This window comes from Pezoporus wallicus, unplaced genomic scaffold (genome assembly GCF_028554395.1).
Source record: "Pezoporus wallicus isolate ANWC-B61680 ecotype Strahan unplaced genomic scaffold, APGP_CSIRO_Pwel_v1 contig_2384, whole genome shotgun sequence".
Taxonomy (NCBI): Eukaryota; Metazoa; Chordata; class Aves; order Psittaciformes; family Psittacidae; genus Pezoporus; species Pezoporus wallicus.
This window is the reverse complement of record NW_026640488.1, coordinates 7,317,961-7,339,916: the sequence shown is the minus strand read 5'-3', so window position 1 is coordinate 7,339,916 and position 21,956 is coordinate 7,317,961. Positions and strand designations below refer to the sequence as shown.

At 39.4% G+C, this 21,956-nt stretch overlaps 2 protein-coding genes across 16 annotated transcripts in view; one reads left to right on the top strand and one right to left on the bottom strand.

The window, feature by feature from the left end:
- CLCN3 (chloride voltage-gated channel 3) overlaps positions 1–21,956 on the bottom strand; it is a 214,988-nt gene that overhangs the window by 45,465 nt on the left and 147,567 nt on the right. For 2 of the 5 annotated variants that reach the window (XM_057419236.1, XM_057419243.1), the window contains exons 1-2: positions 13,320–13,472; positions 1,741–1,916 (exon numbers count right to left, since the gene is read on the bottom strand). In XM_057419236.1, coding sequence (XP_057275219.1) covers positions 1,741–1,900 — 160 coding nt within the window. In that variant the 5' untranslated portion in view covers positions 1,901–1,916; positions 13,320–13,472. Of the gene's footprint in view, positions 1–1,740; positions 1,917–13,319; positions 13,473–14,750; positions 14,776–21,956 lie in introns of those variants that run through there. The other 3 variants (XM_057419237.1, XM_057419241.1, XM_057419238.1) reach the window with 3 other exon arrangements.
- NEK1 (NIMA related kinase 1) overlaps positions 14,172–21,956 on the top strand; it is a 43,856-nt gene continuing 36,071 nt past the window's right edge. For 10 of the 11 annotated variants that reach the window (XR_008973492.1, XM_057419232.1, XM_057419230.1 and 7 more), the window contains exons 1-7: positions 15,010–15,112; positions 16,429–16,577; positions 16,659–16,755; positions 19,348–19,445; positions 20,777–20,860; positions 21,332–21,399; positions 21,502–21,588. Coding sequence is in view for 10 of the 11 variants with exons in the window: in XM_057419232.1 (XP_057275215.1) it covers positions 16,461–16,577; positions 16,659–16,755; positions 19,348–19,445; positions 20,777–20,860; positions 21,332–21,399; positions 21,502–21,588 (551 nt within the window). In the remaining variant the exon portion in view is untranslated. Of the gene's footprint in view, positions 14,217–15,009; positions 15,113–16,428; positions 16,578–16,658; positions 16,756–19,347; positions 19,446–20,776; positions 20,861–21,331; positions 21,400–21,501; positions 21,589–21,956 lie in introns of those variants that run through there. The other variant, XM_057419225.1, reaches the window with a different exon arrangement.

Genomic DNA, 21,956 nt, shown 5'->3' with positions numbered 1-21,956 from the left:
AGAAAAAGCACCTTACATACTTGGAAACCTAAGGAATGAGAAACACTGATATTCACCTCCTACATGGAAGTTTATTTAAAACTTTTTTTGGAATTATGTTCTTGCCACTTTGAAATAAAAATTTACACCAGATTCTGAGCTAAGATATTTACTATGATTTTACACAATTCGCTATGATTTACAAGAAATGCCTCTTATCAAGCAATCAGAATTGGATCTAACATCTATTTGCTAATGCCTATTAGAAAAAAATTCAACTCCAGGAAAAAAAAACACAACTTAATATTTATGTTCTAGTGCACATACTAATACTTCAGCGTAACAATGAGAGAGGGGCTGCTGGCATGTGCAGCAATTAGCATTGCTTTTGACAGTGCAAACAAAACAACGATCTCATCTGTTTGGATTCAATTTAAGGAACTAATTTCACAAGAAGGGCAGAAACTCTTTGTTTTATTGCAAATTAATTTCTCCTTCAAGCCTGAAGTGATGGAGAGGATTTATATAAATGATAACCAGAGTAGCTTCAGACTTCCAGCACAAGTTGCAAATATTATGTTAAACAAGTAAGGCACTCACTTTATTAGAGGTGCCAGATATTCACAACAAAATATTACATATGGAAGCCAGCTGTTCACTTAGTAATTTCCAAACTATTAAATGCCTGACTTCATCGTGCTGGTGTTCCCCAAGTAATTTGGCAGAAGACATTTTTATGTAGACTGAAGATGTCCTGGCTCTTGGTACCTGTATTGGTATACAAGTTAAATAACTGCACATTCAAGATATATCTGATTAGATAGAAGGCACAGAGACGAGAAGAATGCTTACAACAATACGATGCAACTACCTAGTACAATGCCAACATCCAATTGCTAAGTATGGCAAAGGGAAAATGCATGAAGGAAGAGACCTTGCATGGAAGGACAGGAAACAGTGATAAGAAAACTCAAGATGCTGAGTTTCATTTTAAACAAATTAAGAGGAAACGACAAGAGTATATATTTACCCAAGTTTACCATCTCAAACAGAAATTACTGTCTCTCCCTCCTTCTGTTCCCCTCTGACCATTGGTAGGAGAACGTTAACGCTTTCACTCCATTAACTGTTAATAAAAAAAACAAACAAAAACAAGGAGGAAGAGCTTCCCAGTCCTTTCTCCTTTGTATTACCTCAGTGCATTTATCAGTACTCACAGTAGAAAGCTTTCTTTGCAACCTTTCACCTAGCTGTAAGTTCGACTCACATGGTGTTATCTGTTGCTTTAACACCACCTCTAAACGGTTTTGTCTCCATTTTACAGATCTGAAGTCAAACCAAGTTGAAACAAATTTATCTCTAGAAGTAATGATTTAAAGAAACTGACAATTTCTGCCCCAAAGAAATATTTAAGACAGTGATACTTGCAAAATCCTGCTGCAGCAGAGAATGGACAGGTAGCTGCAAAACAGCCATCCTTCCCCTACTTGACAGCAGGTTTGTAATTTGTCAGAAGTTACTATCTGCCTTGTATCAGAAGTCAGCCCATACAATGTAACTATTAGGCAAGCACACTGAAAAATGCCCAGTCACTGTCAGTGTTAAGGCATCCCTCTGAAGAGCAGATTAGGTAAAGAGAAACATTAGTTAGTAATGATAAAGGGTTAGTTTTGTTTATTAAAAACAAGAAGAAAAAAAACACCACCATGAAACCACAAGAGAAAAAAAGAAAATGTTAAGCTGAAATGAATATTAACTTACCAATCGATGCATCACCATCCAAGAGGTTGTCATCTTCTGAGGTCTGAAAGTCCATAATTACACCTGCGCCATCTAAAAGCTCCTCATCACTGCTTGCACTAGTTATACTGTTGTAACTATTTCGATAGTAGCCTCTATGAAACAGCTGTTCAGACTCCATTTAGCTGCTTTATGACCTATATAAAGAAAATTAGTTATGTTCCATTTGAATATGCACAAAGGATTGAGAAGTTTCTATCAAATAAAATAAAAGTTTATTTCATGCTTTGAGGAGCATATAGTAAGGTCACAATACTACAAATTACAAAAAACATAGCAGTAATACAGAACATTTTACACAGAGAACATTTTACACAAATCTTGAGTAATTTTTTTACTGCATGATACTTCTTCATCCCCTTCCTTGGGCTCTCCTTAGCCCAATGCCATCATCACAGAAGTATTTCAGTATTAATGATTTATTGTTATATTTGATGCATATTGAGGGCACGGCTAAAGTCTGCTTAGTCTTTAATTACTGTACCAAGTTTGGAAGTCACATACAGTCTTTTCATCTAATAAAGACATTTTCCTGTAATAGTCTCAGCAGAAATATTTATTGGAGTATAAAGCTGGAACACTATAAATGTTTTGTGTTTTTTTTTTTTGAAGATACAATTTCCTTTATGTTAAACTCTACAGCCAGAGTTAATCTGACTGCAAACCTGCTATTCAGATTAAGCGAAATAACTCTCCCTTTGGATGTCTTTTAAATCACATTAGATAAATGTCACAGCAGTGGATTACAGATACAAAATCTTTCAGTAACTAAGAAAATGCTTTCAGATTGGGGCTACAGCGGAATGAAGTTTTCATCAATTAGTAACTGACAAACAAACCCAACAGACTCTCCAGAGCAGTAACAAGCATACCATGAAGAATCCCTGCATCATGTCTCCACAACATGATTTCACATGCCAATTCCTCTGGCATACACATGCCTCCACTCACACAATAGGCATGACACTACAGGCCTTCTCTTGTTTTGAAACACTTCATGTATCCTCCTGCAGAAGTATTGCTGCTGACAGACCTCTCCATCAATCAAGCAAAAGTTGTAACACAGAATGGTCTGGGTTGGGTTTGGGTCCTTAAAGATCATCTAGTTCCAACACCCCCACTTACAGGCAGGGACACCTTCCACTAGACCAGGCTGCCCATCCAACCTGGCCTTGAACACTTCCACGGATGGGGCAGCCACAGCTTCTCTGGGCAACCAGTTCCAGTGCCTCACCACAGTTAAAGAACTTCTTACTAGCATCTGATGCAAATCTCTCCTCTTTCAGTTTAAAGCCATTCCCCCTTGTCCTGTCACTACAAGCCTTTGTAAAAAGCTGCTCACCACCTCTTTTGTAGGCTTCCTTTAGGTACTGGAAGGCTACTAGAAGTCCTGTCTGTAGCGTTCTACCAAAACCATTCATTTTGAGGACCCTAACCAAGATTTTTAAGAACTGTACATTTATTCGCTGCATTCCCAGAGAGTCAAGTACCCCAACTGCTTCATATTTGACACAGTGTTACACTGTCTTACAGCAGCAGCAATGGCAGGAATGCAGGAAAATAAGACCATGAGAATGTTAACTGTTCAATAAGCTTCATGTAGGACTCAAAGTTTGCTTCTTAAGAGCATGTCAGTCACCAATTTTTATAGCACTAATAATGGGGGGATGACACAACTTACGTCAACGTACAACAAATTTCCCTGCATGCCTTTAAGAAAAGGGTTTGTTTAACAAAGTAGGACACAATATTAGGGGTGCACGACCTTCAGCTGTACGCAACATTCAAGATAATTTAAAATGTATGCTCATGCACCTTTAAGATACTGTAAGCAGGTGAGAGAGATCTGCCTCACTTGAGAGAAGGAAATGGAGTGATGTAGACACAGAGTAGACTCCTACTCAGAAAGAGATTGTTGGGAACAGCAATAGTAAAGAAAAGGAAGGCTACTGCAGTTTTCTGCACAGTCTAGTACCTCAAGCATTTTTCTACTCTCAAACACCAAATATCCTGCTTATCTTTGAAGCTCTACAAATAAAAGGTCAAGCAGAAAAGCAAGTCAGATGAGGGAACCACTTCCAGTGCAGAAAAATGCCTCTGGAGAACACAGGAGTAGAACAGTAAGAAGTCTGATTTACAGGATGTTTGTTGTCAGGTGATCTGACTAATCTGTAGATCTTGGATATGCGCTCTGTTGTCCATAAAAACACTTTTCTGTATCTCAAAGGAGCGGCAGGAAACAAAGGCATCTCAAGTTTGTTATTTCCCCAGGAGGAAATTGAAAACTTAAAAGTAATCCTCCAGATTACAAACCTGATTTAAATAGTTGGAAGTAAATAATCAAACCAACCAAACAAAACTGAGAAGAATCTTGAGAAACCCAAAAGCCAGCATAATACTCAATTTTTCTGTTCATTACAACTGACCTTCCACAAAAACTAATCTAGGCCAGTGTCCTGGGTTCAGCAGTAGCAGTCATTTTTTCTCCTTCTTGGTAGCTGGTGCAGTGCAGTGTTTTGACTTTCAACTCAGGAACAGAGCTGATAACCGCGATGTTTTGGTTTGGCCAAGGACTTTGTGAGCCTCATGCTCTGCCAGGGAGGAGGGGAAGCCAGGAGGAAGCAGAGACAGGACACCTGACCCAAACTGACCAAAGAGGTATTCCATACCACAGCACGTCATGCCCAGGATGTAACTGGGAGTTAGCCGGAAGGGCTGGGAGTCTGCAGGGTTGGAGGAGGTATCTGTCGGAGCTTGGTCGGACTGGGGGGGCGAGTTATCGGTCGGCTGGTGGTGAGATGATGTATTCTCTTCCCTTGTTATTTCCTTTATCATTATTATCATTGGTGGTAGCAGTAGTGATCTGTGTTATACCTTAGTTACTAAACTGTTCTTATCTCAACCCGTGGGAGTTGCATTCTTTTCGATTCTCCTCTCCGTCCCCCCGGGAGTAGGGGGAGGGAAAGAGGGGGGGGAGTGAGTGAACAAGTTACCTGACTGGGTTTAAACCACGACAGCCAGCACCTAGCGAGATAAATGTTAAGCAGACAAAACAAAAGCAAATGAACTCAAAATTAAGACTACAATCTTCACAAATAAGAATGTGTTCTACAGTAGAGGAAATGAAGTGATAGCAACAGAAAAGTAATATCTTGATTTTTTTTTAATTGAAGAATTTTAAACATTTTAACTGGTAACAACCTTCCAAAGTGATTTTTATAAAATAGTCAGGAATTCTATATACATCATCTTATTAAAAGAAGCATCCAACTATTATACTCTTTAAAAACAGATAAATAATGTGGCAGAAACATTCCCCACCCACACTTCAAATAAAATTTTAACATATCCCATATATGGGAATATATGTCAGAACAACTGCCCAAAAGATGGAAGCAGTCAAGAAGCTCTGAATGCTTAATTTCAAACCTCCCATATCATGTTAACCCAAAATAGTGCAATGTCATAATTTCTATTTTTTAAATAAGCCTGTCCTTCAGAAAAAAAATGTAGAGCTAGTAAAGAACAGACTTTTACAACCATTTTAAAACAAAGACCATGTTGTGGCTACTTTTTTATCCTTAGGCTCACCAGTGCCAAAATTATACTCCCATTTTCATCAGAGAAACAGCATATATAGCCTCTATTTATTTATTTTGCCTGTCAAGATAGTTAAGCAAGATGAGAACATCACTCACTTTCCAAACTTCAGGTTTGGAAAAGGGGTGAATGAACTGAATGAACTCACTTTAATTTTTAGGTCAGTAGGAAACTAATTCATAAACAGGCTCAAAAAACACACTTCAAACCAAATACAGAAGGGAGGATGAGTGAAATAGCAGCCTTCCTGAACTCTCTCAAGTCAGCTTAGAGTGTCCTTAAGCAAAATTGTTAAGGACACTCAAGAACACAAACTGTTTAAGAATTAGGGAATGCATATGCTAACCTCACAAAAAATAAATATACTGTAGCACTCAAAACTTATCCAAAACTAAACTAGTTTCAAGAACAGGACTACTCTTACTGCAGTCATTTAATGAGATGACCAACACTCTTGGTTAACTTTTAGGTTATATTTAGAAAAAACAAAGTCATAAAGGAGCACTGGCAGTTAACTGAAGCTATTTGAGTTAAAAAAAAATTATCTGAGTTTATGTAGTAGGTTCTCTTGGAGTAGAGAATAAAAAGATAGTTTCTAAAAATATACATAGGTAAAGCTTAGTCTAGTTCATGCACAGCTAATCCCAAAATAAAATTACATTTTTTGGATGAAAGAAACAAATATTATTTAAACAAGAAAGGAAGCAAAGACAAGCCCAGAAACACAGGCAAAACTACATGAAAAGGTAATACTTGTAAAGCACAAAGACAATCTTAGTCTTAAAACTGTATTCATATCTACTTTCTAGATTCTACTGAATTTCACCACTCTCAGTTACAAAAGCTTAACAGGGTTTTTTACTTATACAATACATACCAATACAGAATATCACCACTTTATCTGATCTTCACAAAAGCAGAATCAATAATAAATACCCATGTTTGATAGCACTTTTAATCTTCTCAGCTTTAAAAAAAAAAAAAAAACAGAAACTGCCAGCCTAATTACAGGATGAATACTGAACTCATGCTTTTAGTCATATGATTCCAAACATTAAGGGTACTGGACTTTAGTTTGTATGAAGTACTCAAAACTACCTCATCTCTGTTCTCTAAAATGTCTTAACCATGGCTATCCACAGTTGTAGCAGTTCAAGACTTACACCACCTGGCACAAAGATATTAGCCTACCTGATGGGATTGCTTCTTTCATAATCAAATTACTAAAGTAAATACTTTTTAATTGCTTTCAACCAAAACTGACTGGATTCGCTAAAAACTCAGATTTAATCTTACTAAACTAACTTCATGTATTGATACACGATAAATGTATGATACATCATAGAAAAAACTCTGCCATCAGAGCTGAAGTGCACACAGGCACACCAATAGCTAGCTACACGAGTGGCAGGGTCTTTAAGGGGGTTTTAGGTAACAATTTTGGAAGAAAAAAAGAAAAAAGCTAAGAACATAATCCCTTAGCATGAACTTGAACTAAATATAAAAGCAAATATAACTCAAAAGCATAAGCTTTATGGGCAAATAACAATTCCCAACCAAGTCATGGTAAACAACACACGTATTTATGTGCAGTTACCTTTTATGTACTAACGCATTAGCTTAGAAACTAATATATAACTATAGCTGCAAATACTAGCTCCAGGAAAAAAAAAAGGTGGAGAGCCTCCTTAGCAAAAAAATCTATTATGCTCCTTCTGTGATCATATTCAGGTAAGAATAACACGGATATTTTTTGAGACAACTGAAAGGTAAACCCCATACTCCTGAGGGGCAGCAACTATGACTTTAGGTTCTGTTGTAGACAACGTAGCCTTTGTCTGTGGAGTCCTTGGCCATGATGCTCATTTTCAGTTTGATGAAAAGACACAGCAACAGTATGCAATCTTCTCTTTACAATTTTTAAGATTTTATTCCTTTTTAATGAGGACTTGCGCTGCAGTCATCTGAGGGTTATACAAACAATGGAGCAAAGCTTTTGCACACCACCACAACAACCAGAAATCTTTTTTTGTTTTATCTTTTCAGAGAAATGTACTGAACTGTCTTTAGCTATGCGCAGAGATTCATAAATTCAGGGTCACACCTGAACTAGGTAGCTTTCAGATAATTTCATTCAAGTTCAAGGCATTTGCATCTGAATGATCTGAAAGTACTCAAGGAATGAAAGAGAGAGTTTAATATAAAGGAAATAAGAGCATCATAGAAAGGAGGCTCTGCAAGCCAAGACAAAGAGCATATGAGAGCAGACTCCAGCAATAAGAGAAGCACATGAAAAGTATTCATTCTTGATATGCAAAACTGTAATTTGGGATTTTTGAACTGTAACCTGAAAAAGGACCACTATCCCCAGTTTAGCTCTAAGCATCTTCTCAATAACAGCAGCTATCACAGATTTTTAAGGTCCTTGCACTGAATTCCAGTTTCTTTATGAACGCACTAAAGCCCCTGAGATAAAAAAAAAAAATAAAATCCTATAGAGCTCTCCGAAACAAAGCACAGGCAAAGGACCACTGCTAATGAAATCTTGTGGGGACCTCTGGTGGTTCCTGCTTGCTTACTTACTCACCCTACTCCTGATTTTTAAACTTCAAGGAAGTGAAGGAAATCCCAGCTAATGAGGTACTCTGGTCAGAAAGTACAAACCTTTGGTCATCAAAAAGTAAAAAAAGCTGAAGGCTCTTCTTGATATGTGTAACAAACAGATAAAGTGACAAGTGTGCTATATAGAGCTATTCAAACTTGAAGGCTAGGAACTGTGACAACAGGCCTGCTCTCTGCCTGGATCCTCTTGAGCAACAGTGTTAAGGCAGCAAGGCGACAAAGGACTGAAGTGATCTGCAGTCAACACCTAGCCCTCGCTAATGGCTGACCTTCTTGGCTAGACTAGACATAAGCCACCACATCTTTGTAAATACAGCATACCCAGTGTTACTGTTTGCCATCCTGGTGATCTTCAAAGGATTAAATAAATAAATAAATATGTGGAGAGACCTGTGAACCTCTGATATTAATTAATAAGATTATTAAAAAACAGAAACAAGCCACTAAAAAAAAATATACACTTACAACAAACAAACAAAAGGCAGTGATGTACAAAGATGTACAAACACCATCAAAAGTGAAGCATTCATTATGTCAAGTGTGTGAGCAGTTCTGAATGCACAGAAGTTCCTTTCACTTGAATATTCTCCTCTCCAGCTGTAAAACCTAGTGGGCTGTTGGGCAAATTGAACTTCTAAAATGATGTGTACTTTGTCAGGGTCTACAAATGGTAGACAAGTTTCTGGCAGGAGACTCTGGAAGGAAATTATTACTGTTAAATAGAGGTATTAAGTTGAAAGCAAGAAACAAGGTAGGTATTTTGAGGCAAAAAGAATGTAGTTTTGCGGTAGATTTTCAATTTTGAAAATTACAGAACAAAGATTCAGTGATACTTTCCTAAAAGGCTTCTAGCTAACAAGAGTACACCAGAATGTCAGATAAGTTACATGGAGACAAGGCCAGTTCACTGGGTTCATAGATCAAACTTATTAGAAATAACCCATCCTCTACCTATTCAAAAAACAAAAAGGTTTTTTTAAAGTTTGTTAGAAAGGAATAAACATTGAGATTTGTATAACTATGGTAATAACATGAATACTCCCATGCACAGGTTGTTAGGTCTCCTTGAGTGTTCTCCAATCTTATAAGCTTTGTCAGCTAAGTTAAAGGAATATTCATGTACTGGCACAAAAAGAGAAGAAAACTGGTAAGTCTATAAAACTCATAATAATTTTAAATGTTTAGTCATTCTTGCAGTTTTCCAGATGAGAATAAAAGTTTTCTGCGAGACAAGCAGCAAAATGTCAAATTATCTAAAAAGCCTTCAGTTTTCTTTCATAGAGAGACCCCCTTTGGAAATTTGTAGATTCACTTTTCAGATCAGAAAATGAGCATGTTTGGAAGCATATTGAGAACTGCTTTCTTCCCCCAACATGTACACAAAACAAATTATTAGCAGAAACCTCAGGGGAAAAGCTGCAGTAAATCAAGAACTGCAGAAAACACACAAAAAAAAAAAAAACAACCAAATCTGGAAGACAACGCTAATTTGGAGATAAAAGCGGCAGGAACTCAAACACAAACTTACCTTTCAGAGAAAAGAGTACTTGAATTTTAACTGTCAGGATGTCAAAATACTAGGTCAACTCAGTAGCTCTATCTGTAATTTAATTTTTACTATTTCAATTATTCTTCATTATTCTTCATTACTGTACTGCAGTATGAACACACAAAATGCACATTTGAGTATTTCCTCTTTCATCAACTCTTTAGAGAAATTTATCAAAATATACCAAAAATAAGAAACAAATTAACAACAAGGTTATTTTTATCAAAGTGTCTGTGCTTTAGGACTGAACTTTTTAATTTACTATTCCTCCTTTCCCTCCTATGGAACCTGCTCCTGTAACTGGAAAGTCTAATCAAAATGCTTAACAAACAAAAAAAGCTCAATGTCTAGGAAGTTCAAGGGGATATAACTGACTAGACTCTCTGCAAATCATTAATAACAACCACTGGTACCCACTGTGAAGTTATGAAGTCTCTTTCCACTGATTTTCAGGAACACACATTCAAGATCACTTACTACACAATATAAACAAATCAGGACACTTTAGATGTAAGCAGATTTACAACTATTTTAACAGCTTTGTCTAGAATCCCAGACAAGATGTCAGGAAGCAGGGGAATTACTTTGTCAACTCTCTTCTCTCTGATACTATTTATCTCATGTTATCTGATCATTAAGTGTAACCACTATCTCAACATTGAGTTTTTCAGTTTCTATCTTTTTAAAGCAGAGAACAATTTTCAGTCTGTTCACAACCCTCTTCCAGAATTAACGTGCATTGTTTTGCCTAAACGTTATTCACTCAGATAGCTTACAAAAGCCTTCAAAATTCAAAGACAAGTTTCAAGTTTAACACCTAAGAAAATTTATGATTGTCAACTTTCTCATATTCTGAGCATCTTCAGTTACCAGAGCCTGGCACATAAGCAAGTAGGAAGTATTGTGTAGCAGAGCCTGAAGCTGCATACCTTATTCATGAGCACAGTTAAAAAGATGGCCTGACACCTGAACAGCTTTAAGGAGTCAGCCAACGCAGAACCTGCACCTTCATGTAATGACAGAAGGGAAAGACTGACAGTGGGAACCCAGTACTGAGAACCTGCTCTCAGAGGACACAGGTCTTAAGTCAAAATCTTAGTCTGGGGAAAATAAGCACAGAGGGCATATAAGCAGTTTCACATGCATGATCACTGCTACTTCTGATCACCTTCAGAGATTACTGGGTTACTGCTGCTGCCAAGGAGGTGCCAAAGCAAGAAGTTTTGGAACAGACAACCTAAAGTCTGAGAACTAGCAAATTAACATTTCAAACAACTCAAATTGGCACCATCATTTCTGGCACAAATCTCCCCAACAGCAGAGCTTCTTTTTAACATTTTTATTGTGACCTAGTTAAAAACATTCCTACGGCCAAATTATTGTAAAACTTCACCCTGAAAACTTGATCTGCACAGTAACACCTAGCCAGATGCATATGAAGTCACTTAAATAAGGCGGGGGGAAATCTGAGTGTTCCTAGAATGCCTTCTGCAATGGCTGTGAACACAGAACAGTTGTCCCAGCTTTAGTGCTTACATTCAAAAAATGCAACTCTGCTGTTCAAATACCAAGCTAAGACACACAGCCCCCAAAGCAAAATGTGTGAGAAAAAAAAAAGAAAAGCCAAAGTGTATATTCAGTGAATGAGAGAATATATATTATGCAGCTAGATGTAACTGTTCATAGAATAAGCAGTGCACAGCACGTTGTCACTTGCAGGTTACTGAAACACCAGTTTGTGACAAACATTATGCATGGAAGAGAACACAACAGAAAGTCCAGTCACAACAGAAAGATGCAGGCATACGCATAAAGAGGCTCACAGCAATGTAGTGATGAAAAGCAAAGACCAATAGCTTCAAGTGTCTTTCGCAGCTGAGGATTTGGACAGGCTTATTCTTATTACAAGTCAATATTAAGCAAGAGAGAGAAGAGATTTACCCCAAGATTATTTTAACTTGCAAGTATGGAAGGGATACAGAGAGAGAACAGTGGTACTGTAAACCACTCACAGAGAGGATGATGTAAAGATTTGGGCAAAGACAGCCTCAGGAATCATAGAACAAGGAAAATATATTTGTAGAAATACTGCAATACACATTATGCATGACATCTACTATTGTCAGGCAAAGAATTTCTAAGACTGACACACCAATACTAAACAGAAGCAAAGAATGAACAAGCTCTGGTTTTCTAGACACTATACACCTTTTATTTTCCCAGGTGTTGCAGACAGATGTAAAGTAAATTTTTTTCAAGCTGTGAGCTTCAACCTACCTGCAGCTTTCCCAGAGCAAAGCTGCTTTCCATTTTGGCAACCTACAAGTACTGAGCGTCAAGTTTACATCTGCTTGCCAATCAAAGAGACATCAACTCTAAAGCAGTTAGCCAGTAAAAGACTTTATCTTTGAAGAAAAATGGTAGTGACAGTTGGCGAGTTCTCTAAGGGCTTATTTTACTTCACAAAGGTATGTCTCCTATAATGCACAAATCACTTCTTTCAATTTTATTTTGCTGCATATTGAAGTTACCTTAAATAAAGAAACAGTACTTGTAACTATCTGCTTTCAAATCTGTCATGCCAACACGTCCTTCACTCAAATAGATGTTTTTGCAAAGCAGCATCTATGTTGCCTAGGGATACAGAAGAGAAATGCCTTCACAGGTCCACCAAGAAAGGCATTTGAAAGCAAAAAGCACCAATACACCTGACACTTATTAACAAACTTCATTTCTTTCACAAACTCTCCACCATGAACCTCTGAGGTCCCATAACCTTAAATAGGAGGTACAAGTCCAAAAACCCAAATGACTACCTTATAAGGATATTTTTCCAAAAAGATTTTTTAGTGTATATTCTAAGAGTTTAGCACCAGAAATGTTTCTAATTTGTTTTAAGCTGGTTTTAAGGCCTTGTTTTACCTAGTTTAGTACTTTAAAGTGTGACACAGCAAATTTACTAATCGACATTATTTCACATGATTTTCTACTGTCACACTTGTAGCTGTTCATTTTAGGTGAGAACTGATACGTATTTGGTTTACAGTATGTTTCACGTTTCCGGATAGGGAAGGATTCTGGATAAGTAGAAAGGATAACATGAACAAACTCAATCTTCAGTTCCAATCTCGCTGACCTGCACCCTCTCATTTAATTAAGAGGCTCCAGGAGCAGCCTATCACCTCCCTCCCTTGCATAACAGCAGCCTTACTAACCAAACCTGTGAGCCAACTCGAAGCAAGCAGCAGCTTGAGCTGAATTATTACTTCTAACACTGTTTACATGAGGAGACTCTGGATCTTCGAAGCTGCAAAGCACCTCAGTTTACGTGAATGAGAGTTACCACACACGAGAACCGAAATCGGGTGACAAGAGACCACACGCTGTGTAAACTTGCGGGGAACTGCCCCTCACCCCGGCACTTCCCGTTTTGGAGGAGGAGGGCAAATTATACTGAGGGTCCACGAGGAACCGCCATTTCTGACCCTTCCCGCCTCCCGGCCGCAGGACGAGGCGGTCTCGCTTGCGAGAGCGCAACAGCCGTCCGCGGGCGGTCCGTGCAGCGGGGGCTGCCTTCTCCTTTCCTTTCCTCTCCTCCCCCCATCCCACCAGGGTCGGGCCAGAGCCACCACCTCAGCCGCGCTCGCCCTGACAGCAGCGGGCAGTGACCCAGGGGCCCACCAGCGGCCCCTCCCGTCACGCCGCGAGAAGGCGAAAGCCAAGTCAAACCTAACCTAACCGAGCCCAGCCCAGCCCGCCCCGCCCCTACCTGTCCTGCCGGCGCCGCCTGCTGCTCCCCAGGGAGGCGCTGGCTCATCCTCCCGCCGCGGCGGGGCGGAGACGCCGCGGACACCGGCTCGGCCCCCGGCCCCAACGGTCGCTCCGGCAGCCAGCCCCGCCCCTCGGCCGGGGGGGGCGGGGCTTCCTGCCGCGCACGCGCTTCACCGGTATCTCTTAGCGCCTGCCAGAGTTAGGGTCACCGCCGCCACTTCCGGTTCCCTCGCGGGTCGCTCGCCCGTGCGCGCGGAGGGGCGTGGCTTGCCGGCGGTCGGTGAGGAGAGCGGCAGTTAGGCGCGGGCCCGGTGAGGTGAGGGCGGGGGGGAGTACTGCGCGTTTCGGAACAGGGAGGAGGTGGTTTCCCGCCGTACGTCGCCGCGTCATCTGGCTAAAACCAGGAAGCGTCTAAGTTTCACGGGCGCTACGTGACTGTAGGGCCACAAGAGCTCGAAGTGGTGTGTATCTGCAGCTGAAATGGCAGATCTCGGGCAGAGCACGTAACTCCTGCGTGCTATCTACATGAGGAGGGTGTGAGGCGTTTCAGTGCCTGCCGAGAGACTGAGGCCAGTAAAGAGTTTACTGGCCATACATCGACAGAACAGAGCTTCCAGTAAAATACTGTAAAAGGTTTGATGAGGTTTTTGGTTTATTTTCTTTTTTTTTAAACGGAACATGATGGAATATCTGCAGGTTTGTGATTTAGCCCCTCTACTCTTACTCTCGTGAGACCCCATCTGGTGGGGGATGTGGACCTGCTAGAGCAAGTCCAGAGGAGGGCCGTGAAGATGCTCAGAGGGCTGCAGCACCTCTAGTATGGAACAGGCTGAGAGCTAGGATTGTTCAATCTGGAGAAGAGAAGGCTCTGAGGAGACCTTATTTCAGCCTTTCAGTACCTAAAGTGGACCTACAAGAAAGCTGGAGAGGCTTTTTACGAGAGAGCATGTAGTGACAGGACAAGGGGGAATGGCTTTAAATTAAGAGAGGGGAGATTTAGATTAGACTTTAGAAAGAAATTCTTCACTATGAGGGTGGTGAGGCACTGGCAGAGGTTGCCCAGAGAAGCTGTGGCTGCCCCATCCCTGGCAGTGTTCACGGCCGGGCTGAATGGGGCTTTGCACAACCTGGTCTAGTGGAAAGTGTTGGGGACTGGAACTAGATGATCTTTAAGGTCCTTTCCAACCCAAACCATTCTAGTATTCTAACAAAACCGAACAGTGCTTCCTGCTGTGCACACAGGGCGACGTACGAAGACAATCAGAGTAAGAACGAAAAGGATCGTTGTGAATCACAAGCCGTTACTCGCACATGCCGTTAACCCGCACTCTGGGGAGCGGAGAAGCCACAGGGGCCCTGAGCACCCCGACCCTCCTGAATGCCTCCCCCAGGCATCCCGCCCCGATGAGGTCCCTGGGAAGACACGTACCGCTGTAGCCAGGCTGCGCGGTCTTGTGGGTCATGGCTGGCCCGGGAAAGGTTTACAGCTGTTCCCGTTTTTCCCCCTGGAACGCGAACTCACACCGCTGCTGGACGCCCGTCCCGCTTCGTGGCGCGGCGGCCGGCAGACCCCGCCCGTCCCCTGGCTCGTGGCGGCGCGTTACTAGGGTGACGTGCCGCTAACGCGGGAAGGGCGGTCAGGCTGATCCGCTGCCCCGCCTTGGGGCAGGTCTGCCAATGGGGGCTGAGCTGAGGGGCCGGCCCACCAATGAGACCTGAGGGGGCGGGTCCGCGGCGGGTGTGAGTCTCGGCTGAGCGGCCGTGGCAGCGCTGGTCGGGTGCAGTAGGGAGGTATGGCAGGAGTGGGGAGGGGGTCGTGGGGCCAAACAGGTGGCGGGTCTTCACTCTCGGTCGCCCTGGGGCAAGGTGGCTCTGGTTTGTTGCCCTGGTGGTAGTCTTGCCCAGTTGTGTAGGGGTGGCGGCCTGGCGGGGCCCGGCTGAGGCCTCTCTTGCCGCCGGGCTGGGGCTGGCTAGCGCTGTGCCGTACTGCTTTCCTTCTGCCCAGTTGCGGCTTGGCCGTGTGGTTCGGGTTTATGGCCCTGTTTTCTTCGTGTTTAGTGATCGGGTTGTCTTGGGGTATGACTTACGCCCCGGCGCACGAGCCGCTCTTCTGCGTGTCGGTGACGGACAAAATGACTTCTGCCCAGGGCTGGAAAAGCCAACGCCCTATCAGCGCTGATGTCCTTTTTCAAGATTCGTATTTCCCATGCCACGGTTAAAAAGAGGCCATCTAACTCGCACAAAATTGTAAACCCTCTTTGAACTGTACCTTCTCGCCCACAGGCTGCTTATCGATGGTTTGTATTTGAAGAAAATAGCGTGTAGTAGGAGCCCAAAGCTATGCCTAATGCAGCTGGCTTGGCTGTAGTAAAGCATAGGTTGTGTCATAAATAAACCAGGGATAGAGAGAGAATGTAGTAAAGTCATGTGAAGTTAAAATTATGTCCTGCCTGCTAGTTTAAGCATTGCCCTAAACATAATATTGCTGTTAATACTGAGTATGTGCAACTTTACACTATCTTTCTGTACTTGGAGGCAAAAATACCTGTTTCCAGTCAGAATTAAGGTCACATGTTAAATAATGATTTTAAGCTAAAGGGGGGGTCTCTTGAATTCAGTCCATTTTTTGGCTTCATTATCATGACTAACTTCCAAAATAAAAGATCTAGTGCTTCCTAAGAAACAACGTGTAGGGATTCCACACACACACTGTTGTAGTTCTTCCAAGTAAAGGCAAATGAAAGATTGTTAACGCGGTGCAATAGCTCTGATGATGATTGTGTGCTAGCTGAATCAGAAGTTATGGCACTGACTGTGTGCCTTTTTGAAAGATAAAACACTTTTTTTTTTTTTTTTACTTTAGAATGTGTCAAGTTGAAAGATTAAACCTGGTTGCTGGTTTTATCAGTACAGCCTTTTTTCTATACCAGGTGAGCCAACTGTACCAAAATAAAATTAAGAGTAAGAGTAGACGGTTTAGAGAAAAGCTGCAAAGCATGTGATGCAACTGAAGAGACAAATGGTTTGAATATACCATGACCTAGCAGGCTAGGTGACTTAAGTACAGCTAACCAAATATGTTCTGTGGGTTTTTTTTTTTTTCCTAGTACCCAAGAAAGAATGCCTTAAGAAGATAACTATGGATAAGTATATTAAAGTTCGAAAAATTGGAGAAGGATCTTTTGGGAAAGCATTTCTTGTCAAAGCTAAAGAAAATGGCCAACAGTATGTTATTAAAGAAATTAACATCTCAAAGGTGAGTGATTATTGTTAATTCCTGACCCTTTTTTTTTTTTTTCATTTCTTTTCTGAGAAAATCATTATTTTCCTTCTGTAGATGTCAAATAAGGAGAGAGAAGAATCAAGGAGAGAAGTCGCTGTATTGGCTAACATGAAACATCCAAATATTGTCCTGTACAGGGAGTCATTTGAAGGTAAGGTTAATTAACACATTAGAATGTGAAGTAACGATAGCGACTGTTTGTGCGCTACTTATTGTATTTAATGTGTTTTCTCTTTAATCAGTCTTTTTAATACTTCCATTACTTGGTTCCTTTGAATTGGTTTGGTTTTTTTTTCCACAATTCCCCTGCACAGTTTAAAGTAATTGTAGTTTTTTTAAAACTGCAACAATTAAACAGAAATTTTCATGCCTCTTCCTTACATGCATCAGTTTTGGTTGATGCTTTAATGAAAGGGTTATGATGTCTTGTTTCTCCACAGCGTAAGTCTCCTTGTGTAGATCCTAACAGCTTGAATGCTTGTGTGTGTTAAATATGAGTACAGTCTGAATTTGGGTATTGATAACCTAGCAAAAGTGATTTTATATCAAAGTCTGATATCTTAGAATGCAGTCTTCAGTAATTGTAATCATATTGCTGCTTTCAGAGCTGGAAGAATAGATGTGACTTTATTTCATCAAGCTATGAAGGATGGAGAAACATAATCCCACGTTGGTTTCACTGTTGTCATGGTTTAAACCCAGTCAGACAGTTTTTTCACTCACTTCCCCCCCTTCTTGCCCTACCCCTACTCCCGGAGGGACAGAGAGGAGAATCCAAAATAATGCAACTCCCACAGGTTGAGATAAGAGCAGTTTAGTAACTAAGGTATAACACAAATCACTACTGCTACCACCAATGATAATAATGATAAAGGAAATAACAAGGGAAGAGAGTACAACACCTCAGCACCGACCGATACCTCCTCCAACCCTGCAGTCTCCCAGCCCTTCCGGCTGACTCCCAGTTACCTCCTGGGCATGATGTGCTGTGGTATGGAATACCTCTTTGGTCAGTTTGGGTCAGGTGTCCTGTCTCTGCTTCCTCCTGACTTCCCCTCCTCCCTGGCAGAGCATGAGGCTCACAAAGTCCTTGGCCAAACCAAAACATCGCTATCAGCTCTGTTCCCAGGCCGAAAGTCAAAACACAGCACTGCACCAGCTACCAAGAAGGAGAAAAATGACTGCTACTGCTGAACCCAGGACAACTGTGAATGTCTGTGGAAATGAGCAGAACAGATAAAATATTCCAACAACCTATCATATAAGTTAAAATATTATTCAAAACCCTATTACTTGAAATACTATTCAGGAACACTGCTTTCCTTCTTTTCTGCTGACTTTCTTATGTCTTTTGGAGGCTTTTGGTTTTTGTTTGTTTGTTTGTTTTTTCTACTTATTAAATTAGAATTTGATGCCATAGTTTTATTGCACAGCCAGAGTCTTCTGCTTTATAAATTTACTCTTCTGTCTTTTCTTTAATAGAACTATGTTCTTTAAGACTGCCTTTTTCTTTTCTTTGTTGTTCTTACAAGGTAGATCCTGTAATCTGTAGTTCGCAAGAGTTCATGTTGGATCTTTATTGCTAAAGCACTTTGACTTTGAACGTGCTGATATGGTTTATAAATGAGAATTATTTCAGCAACAGGTCTGCAAGAAATCCAGGCTCCTGTTTTTTAAAATAATACCAGTTACAAAGCTTAACCAAGATAAAAACCACTGTAAACAAAAAAAAGAAATATCCTGGGTTTGCTGTTTTTGAAAAACGATTTCAGAAGCATCCTGTAGGAGTGTGTTTTAAGTGACTTAGAGTTAAAATTAATTACATCATCTATTTAGGTTTTTTAAGTGCTATTGCGAGCTCATAAGAGTTTTTTCTTTTGAGTACCAGAATTGATTGATTTATGCATTTATTTAGCTCTTCTCAAAATCATTCCTAACATGTGAGTAATGTAGTTCTTGTGGTTTTGCTAACTTGCAAATTGCTTCTGCCTAATCTTTCTTTTTCATCGGTAACTGGAAAAGATTGCATTGGAGAGCAAAGCTGTAACTTTGAATTAAATATATATATATTCATACCTCCTAGTGGAAGCTTGCATAGGACTTTTGGAAGTCTCTCCAAATTTCACTCAAAAATGACAATTGTTTCCATCTGTCACTGTCTGCTGGAAGTTTAACTGGGAAATGAGCTGTATGTCTGGTGTGAGTGTTGATGATTGCCATGTTTTTGCACTTAGTATGAGTAGTAGTACCTTGTCCAGGTAAAACTCCAAGAAAGAATTAGGCAAATAGTGGCAGATATCTAAATTGGAAGTTAAGATCTCTAGGGTGGGGAATCTATGGGATGTTTGAAAGCACAAGAAGAATGGGTTTATATTGCAGTCAGTGACATATTTAATTTCATAGTGGGCATTGGTTCAGCAAATGTCATTTTTCTTCTCTCCATAATAAAATAGTCTGATGTTGCTAGAAATGGGAAACTTCTGTTTTACAACTCAGAATAATAAAAGCATTTTTGCTTCAAGTTAGAAAAAAAAAAAAGACTAATAAATGGTATTTGAAGCTGCATGTGAAAAGGTTAATTTTTGATTGCTTTTCTGTGACTGCAAAGAAGATATTAGGAGAGTTATGTTAAAGCTTGTTGTAGGGTTTTTTTGTGGTTTGCTTTTGTTTGTTTGGTTGGGTTTTTTTTTGTTTGGTGGGTTTTTGGGGAGTTTTTTTAAGTAGTTTGTGTTTTATTTTACAGAAAATGGCTGTCTCTACATAGTGATGGATTACTGTGAAGGAGGAGACCTATTTAAAAAAATAAATGCCCAGAAAGGAATCTTATTCTCTGAAGATCAGGTAATAGCAAACTGCTGCTGTAGTGTTTTGGTGAATGATAATTTTTCGTAAGTTTTCAATTGTTTTGGTTCAGTTTGGTAGATATGGTTGGTTAATCTAAAAGGAGGTTCTGAAATATGATTGTTGTTGCCGTTGGTCAAAGTAGTCTCTTAAAGGGTGGGAGGGGAATGTAGCTGAAAATTACAGGTATGTTATTTGGGCTTTTCTATGTGTAAGATGCTCCAAAAAAAGTTGGATCTCTTGCAAAGTAAACCAAATCTGAGAAATGAAAAATACTGAAGGACACCATAATTATTTTTAAAACTTTTAAAATTAATATTTTTTTAAGATATAATGGCATGAGGTTTTTGTTTTGTAATACTGATTTTCATTTATCAGAATTACAATAATATTAAATATGGCAATATGAAGTTGACATGATTCAAAAGTTTATTTTTCCATTAGGAAAAAAATTAATATTGTAAGTAGACCAGCAGATTTTCTACAATTCTGGGTATAAAATCATTTGTACTGTGGAAGAATTTAATTTGGAATAAATAAGAAGTTTTTATGTGCAGTTTTGTTTTTGGTTAAGTGAAAATAGATTATGTAGGATACCTTTTTTTTTTTTTTTAGTTCCAATTTGGACTCACTTTTACAGGAATACCTTAAAGTGGAAAAGTGACAATTACATCTTGCATTTTACTGTAGTTTTGACATGTGTGTACTTCTAAGCTGAGAATGTGAAACCAGTATGCACATGGAAAAGTTCTTGCCGTTGGTCACTTCTGTATTGTGTTTTCTACAGATTTACAAAAATAAAAAGGAGAATTTTGGCTCGTTTATAATATTCTAATTACATGTTGTTTGTTGCTTTTCTCATTGAAATCTGCTTTGTACCTTTTTTCAAAAGGTGGAATACTTAAAATTATTGTATGATAAAATAAGTGTTGCTGTAAACATCAGCATGGCTTTCTAAAACTGTTGATTAGCTGACTGCAACAAGGCTTGTTGTAATGGTTGCAGCAAAAGTACAATGTTTAAGATGCAAATTCCAAGTTTCAAACATTTTAGTCAATTAAATTCATATTGCAAATTTTTGTTAGGCTTATAATATGTAATGAAACTAGTAGCCTCAGACTAAATATCTAATTTTAGTAATACGCACCTTTCATTAAAATGTTTGCATTGTAGTGACAGTACTTTTACATTTTTAATTATTCTGTGGTATAAATAAAGACAGGTTTGTGGGAAGAGGGTAAAATCTTGAGTTATAAAACTGATTTTATAAGATTTTTATGTAACTGGGGAAGTTTTCAAATAAATATGCTGATGTTGCCTTTTATGTGTAGATTCTAGATTGGTTTGTACAAATCTGCTTAGCACTAAAGCACATACATGATAGAAAAATCTTGCATCGGGACATAAAGTCACAGGTATGTGGGTAACTTTTTTTTAAATTGAATTTACTTTCAAAGTGATTACATTCGTATCTTGCTAGTATAAGTTGGCAAATTATGGAAAATAGTCTTTTAACGTAAACACTTCTAACACTGGAAACACTTTTTTTCCTCAGAATTATCTGGAGGAGGTTTATATGATATATGATATAAATATACAATATGAAAAAATGGATGTGGCTATTTGATGAAGCTGCATGAATGTTATTCATGTTTCTGTGTGGGGACAGAAGAGGTCATGTGTTAGAACAGTGTTTAGTGTGTTTAATTTTGATCAAGTAGGACTTGAGTAAGTCTGGTGGTTCACAGTAGGCAGTAACACTACTACTGCTTGTGACTTCAGAGTGATTGAATAGTAGAAAACTTTATGCTTTCCAAAACATATTGAGATCAAAAAGCTTGTAATTGTATGAATGTTTTAATTCTTCTTAAAATTTGTATATCAAGAATATATTTTTAACCAAAGATGGAACAATACAACTGGGAGATTTTGGGATCGCCAGAGTTCTTAACAGGTAACTCATTTTCAATGCAGTTTTCTCTGATTTAATTTAAATTGCTTTGATCTGTGCACATCACGTGAGTTAACTAGTTAACATTCATTCTTACTTTTTTAGTACTGCAGAGCTGGCTCGCACTTGCATAGGAACACCATACTATTTGTCTCCTGAAATATGTCAGAACAAGCCTTACAACAATAAAAGGTACTAATAAGCATTTAATGAAACGTTTTTGGTCAGGAGAAGAAAGTGAGTTCTAGAAATCAGAAGCTGTTTTATGATGATGAACAGTTGTTAGTTCATCTCTTAGCCAAGAAGGTACCAAGACTCATTACACAAGAGGGACCTTAGTAGGTATGTGCAGTGCAAAGCAGTGTGATGCAGAGATGACTTAGCTTAATGCTTTGAGTTCTAGATCTAGCCGTGTTTTTAATTATGGCTCTACTTTTGCCTAGCTATTTGTGCTGCCTTAATTTATGTAGTACGAATGTGATACTGTTATGGATGAAATCACAAACACAGTAATTGAATTCTCTAAGCGTGTGCATAGATAGGCGACTCAGCTTGCTTCA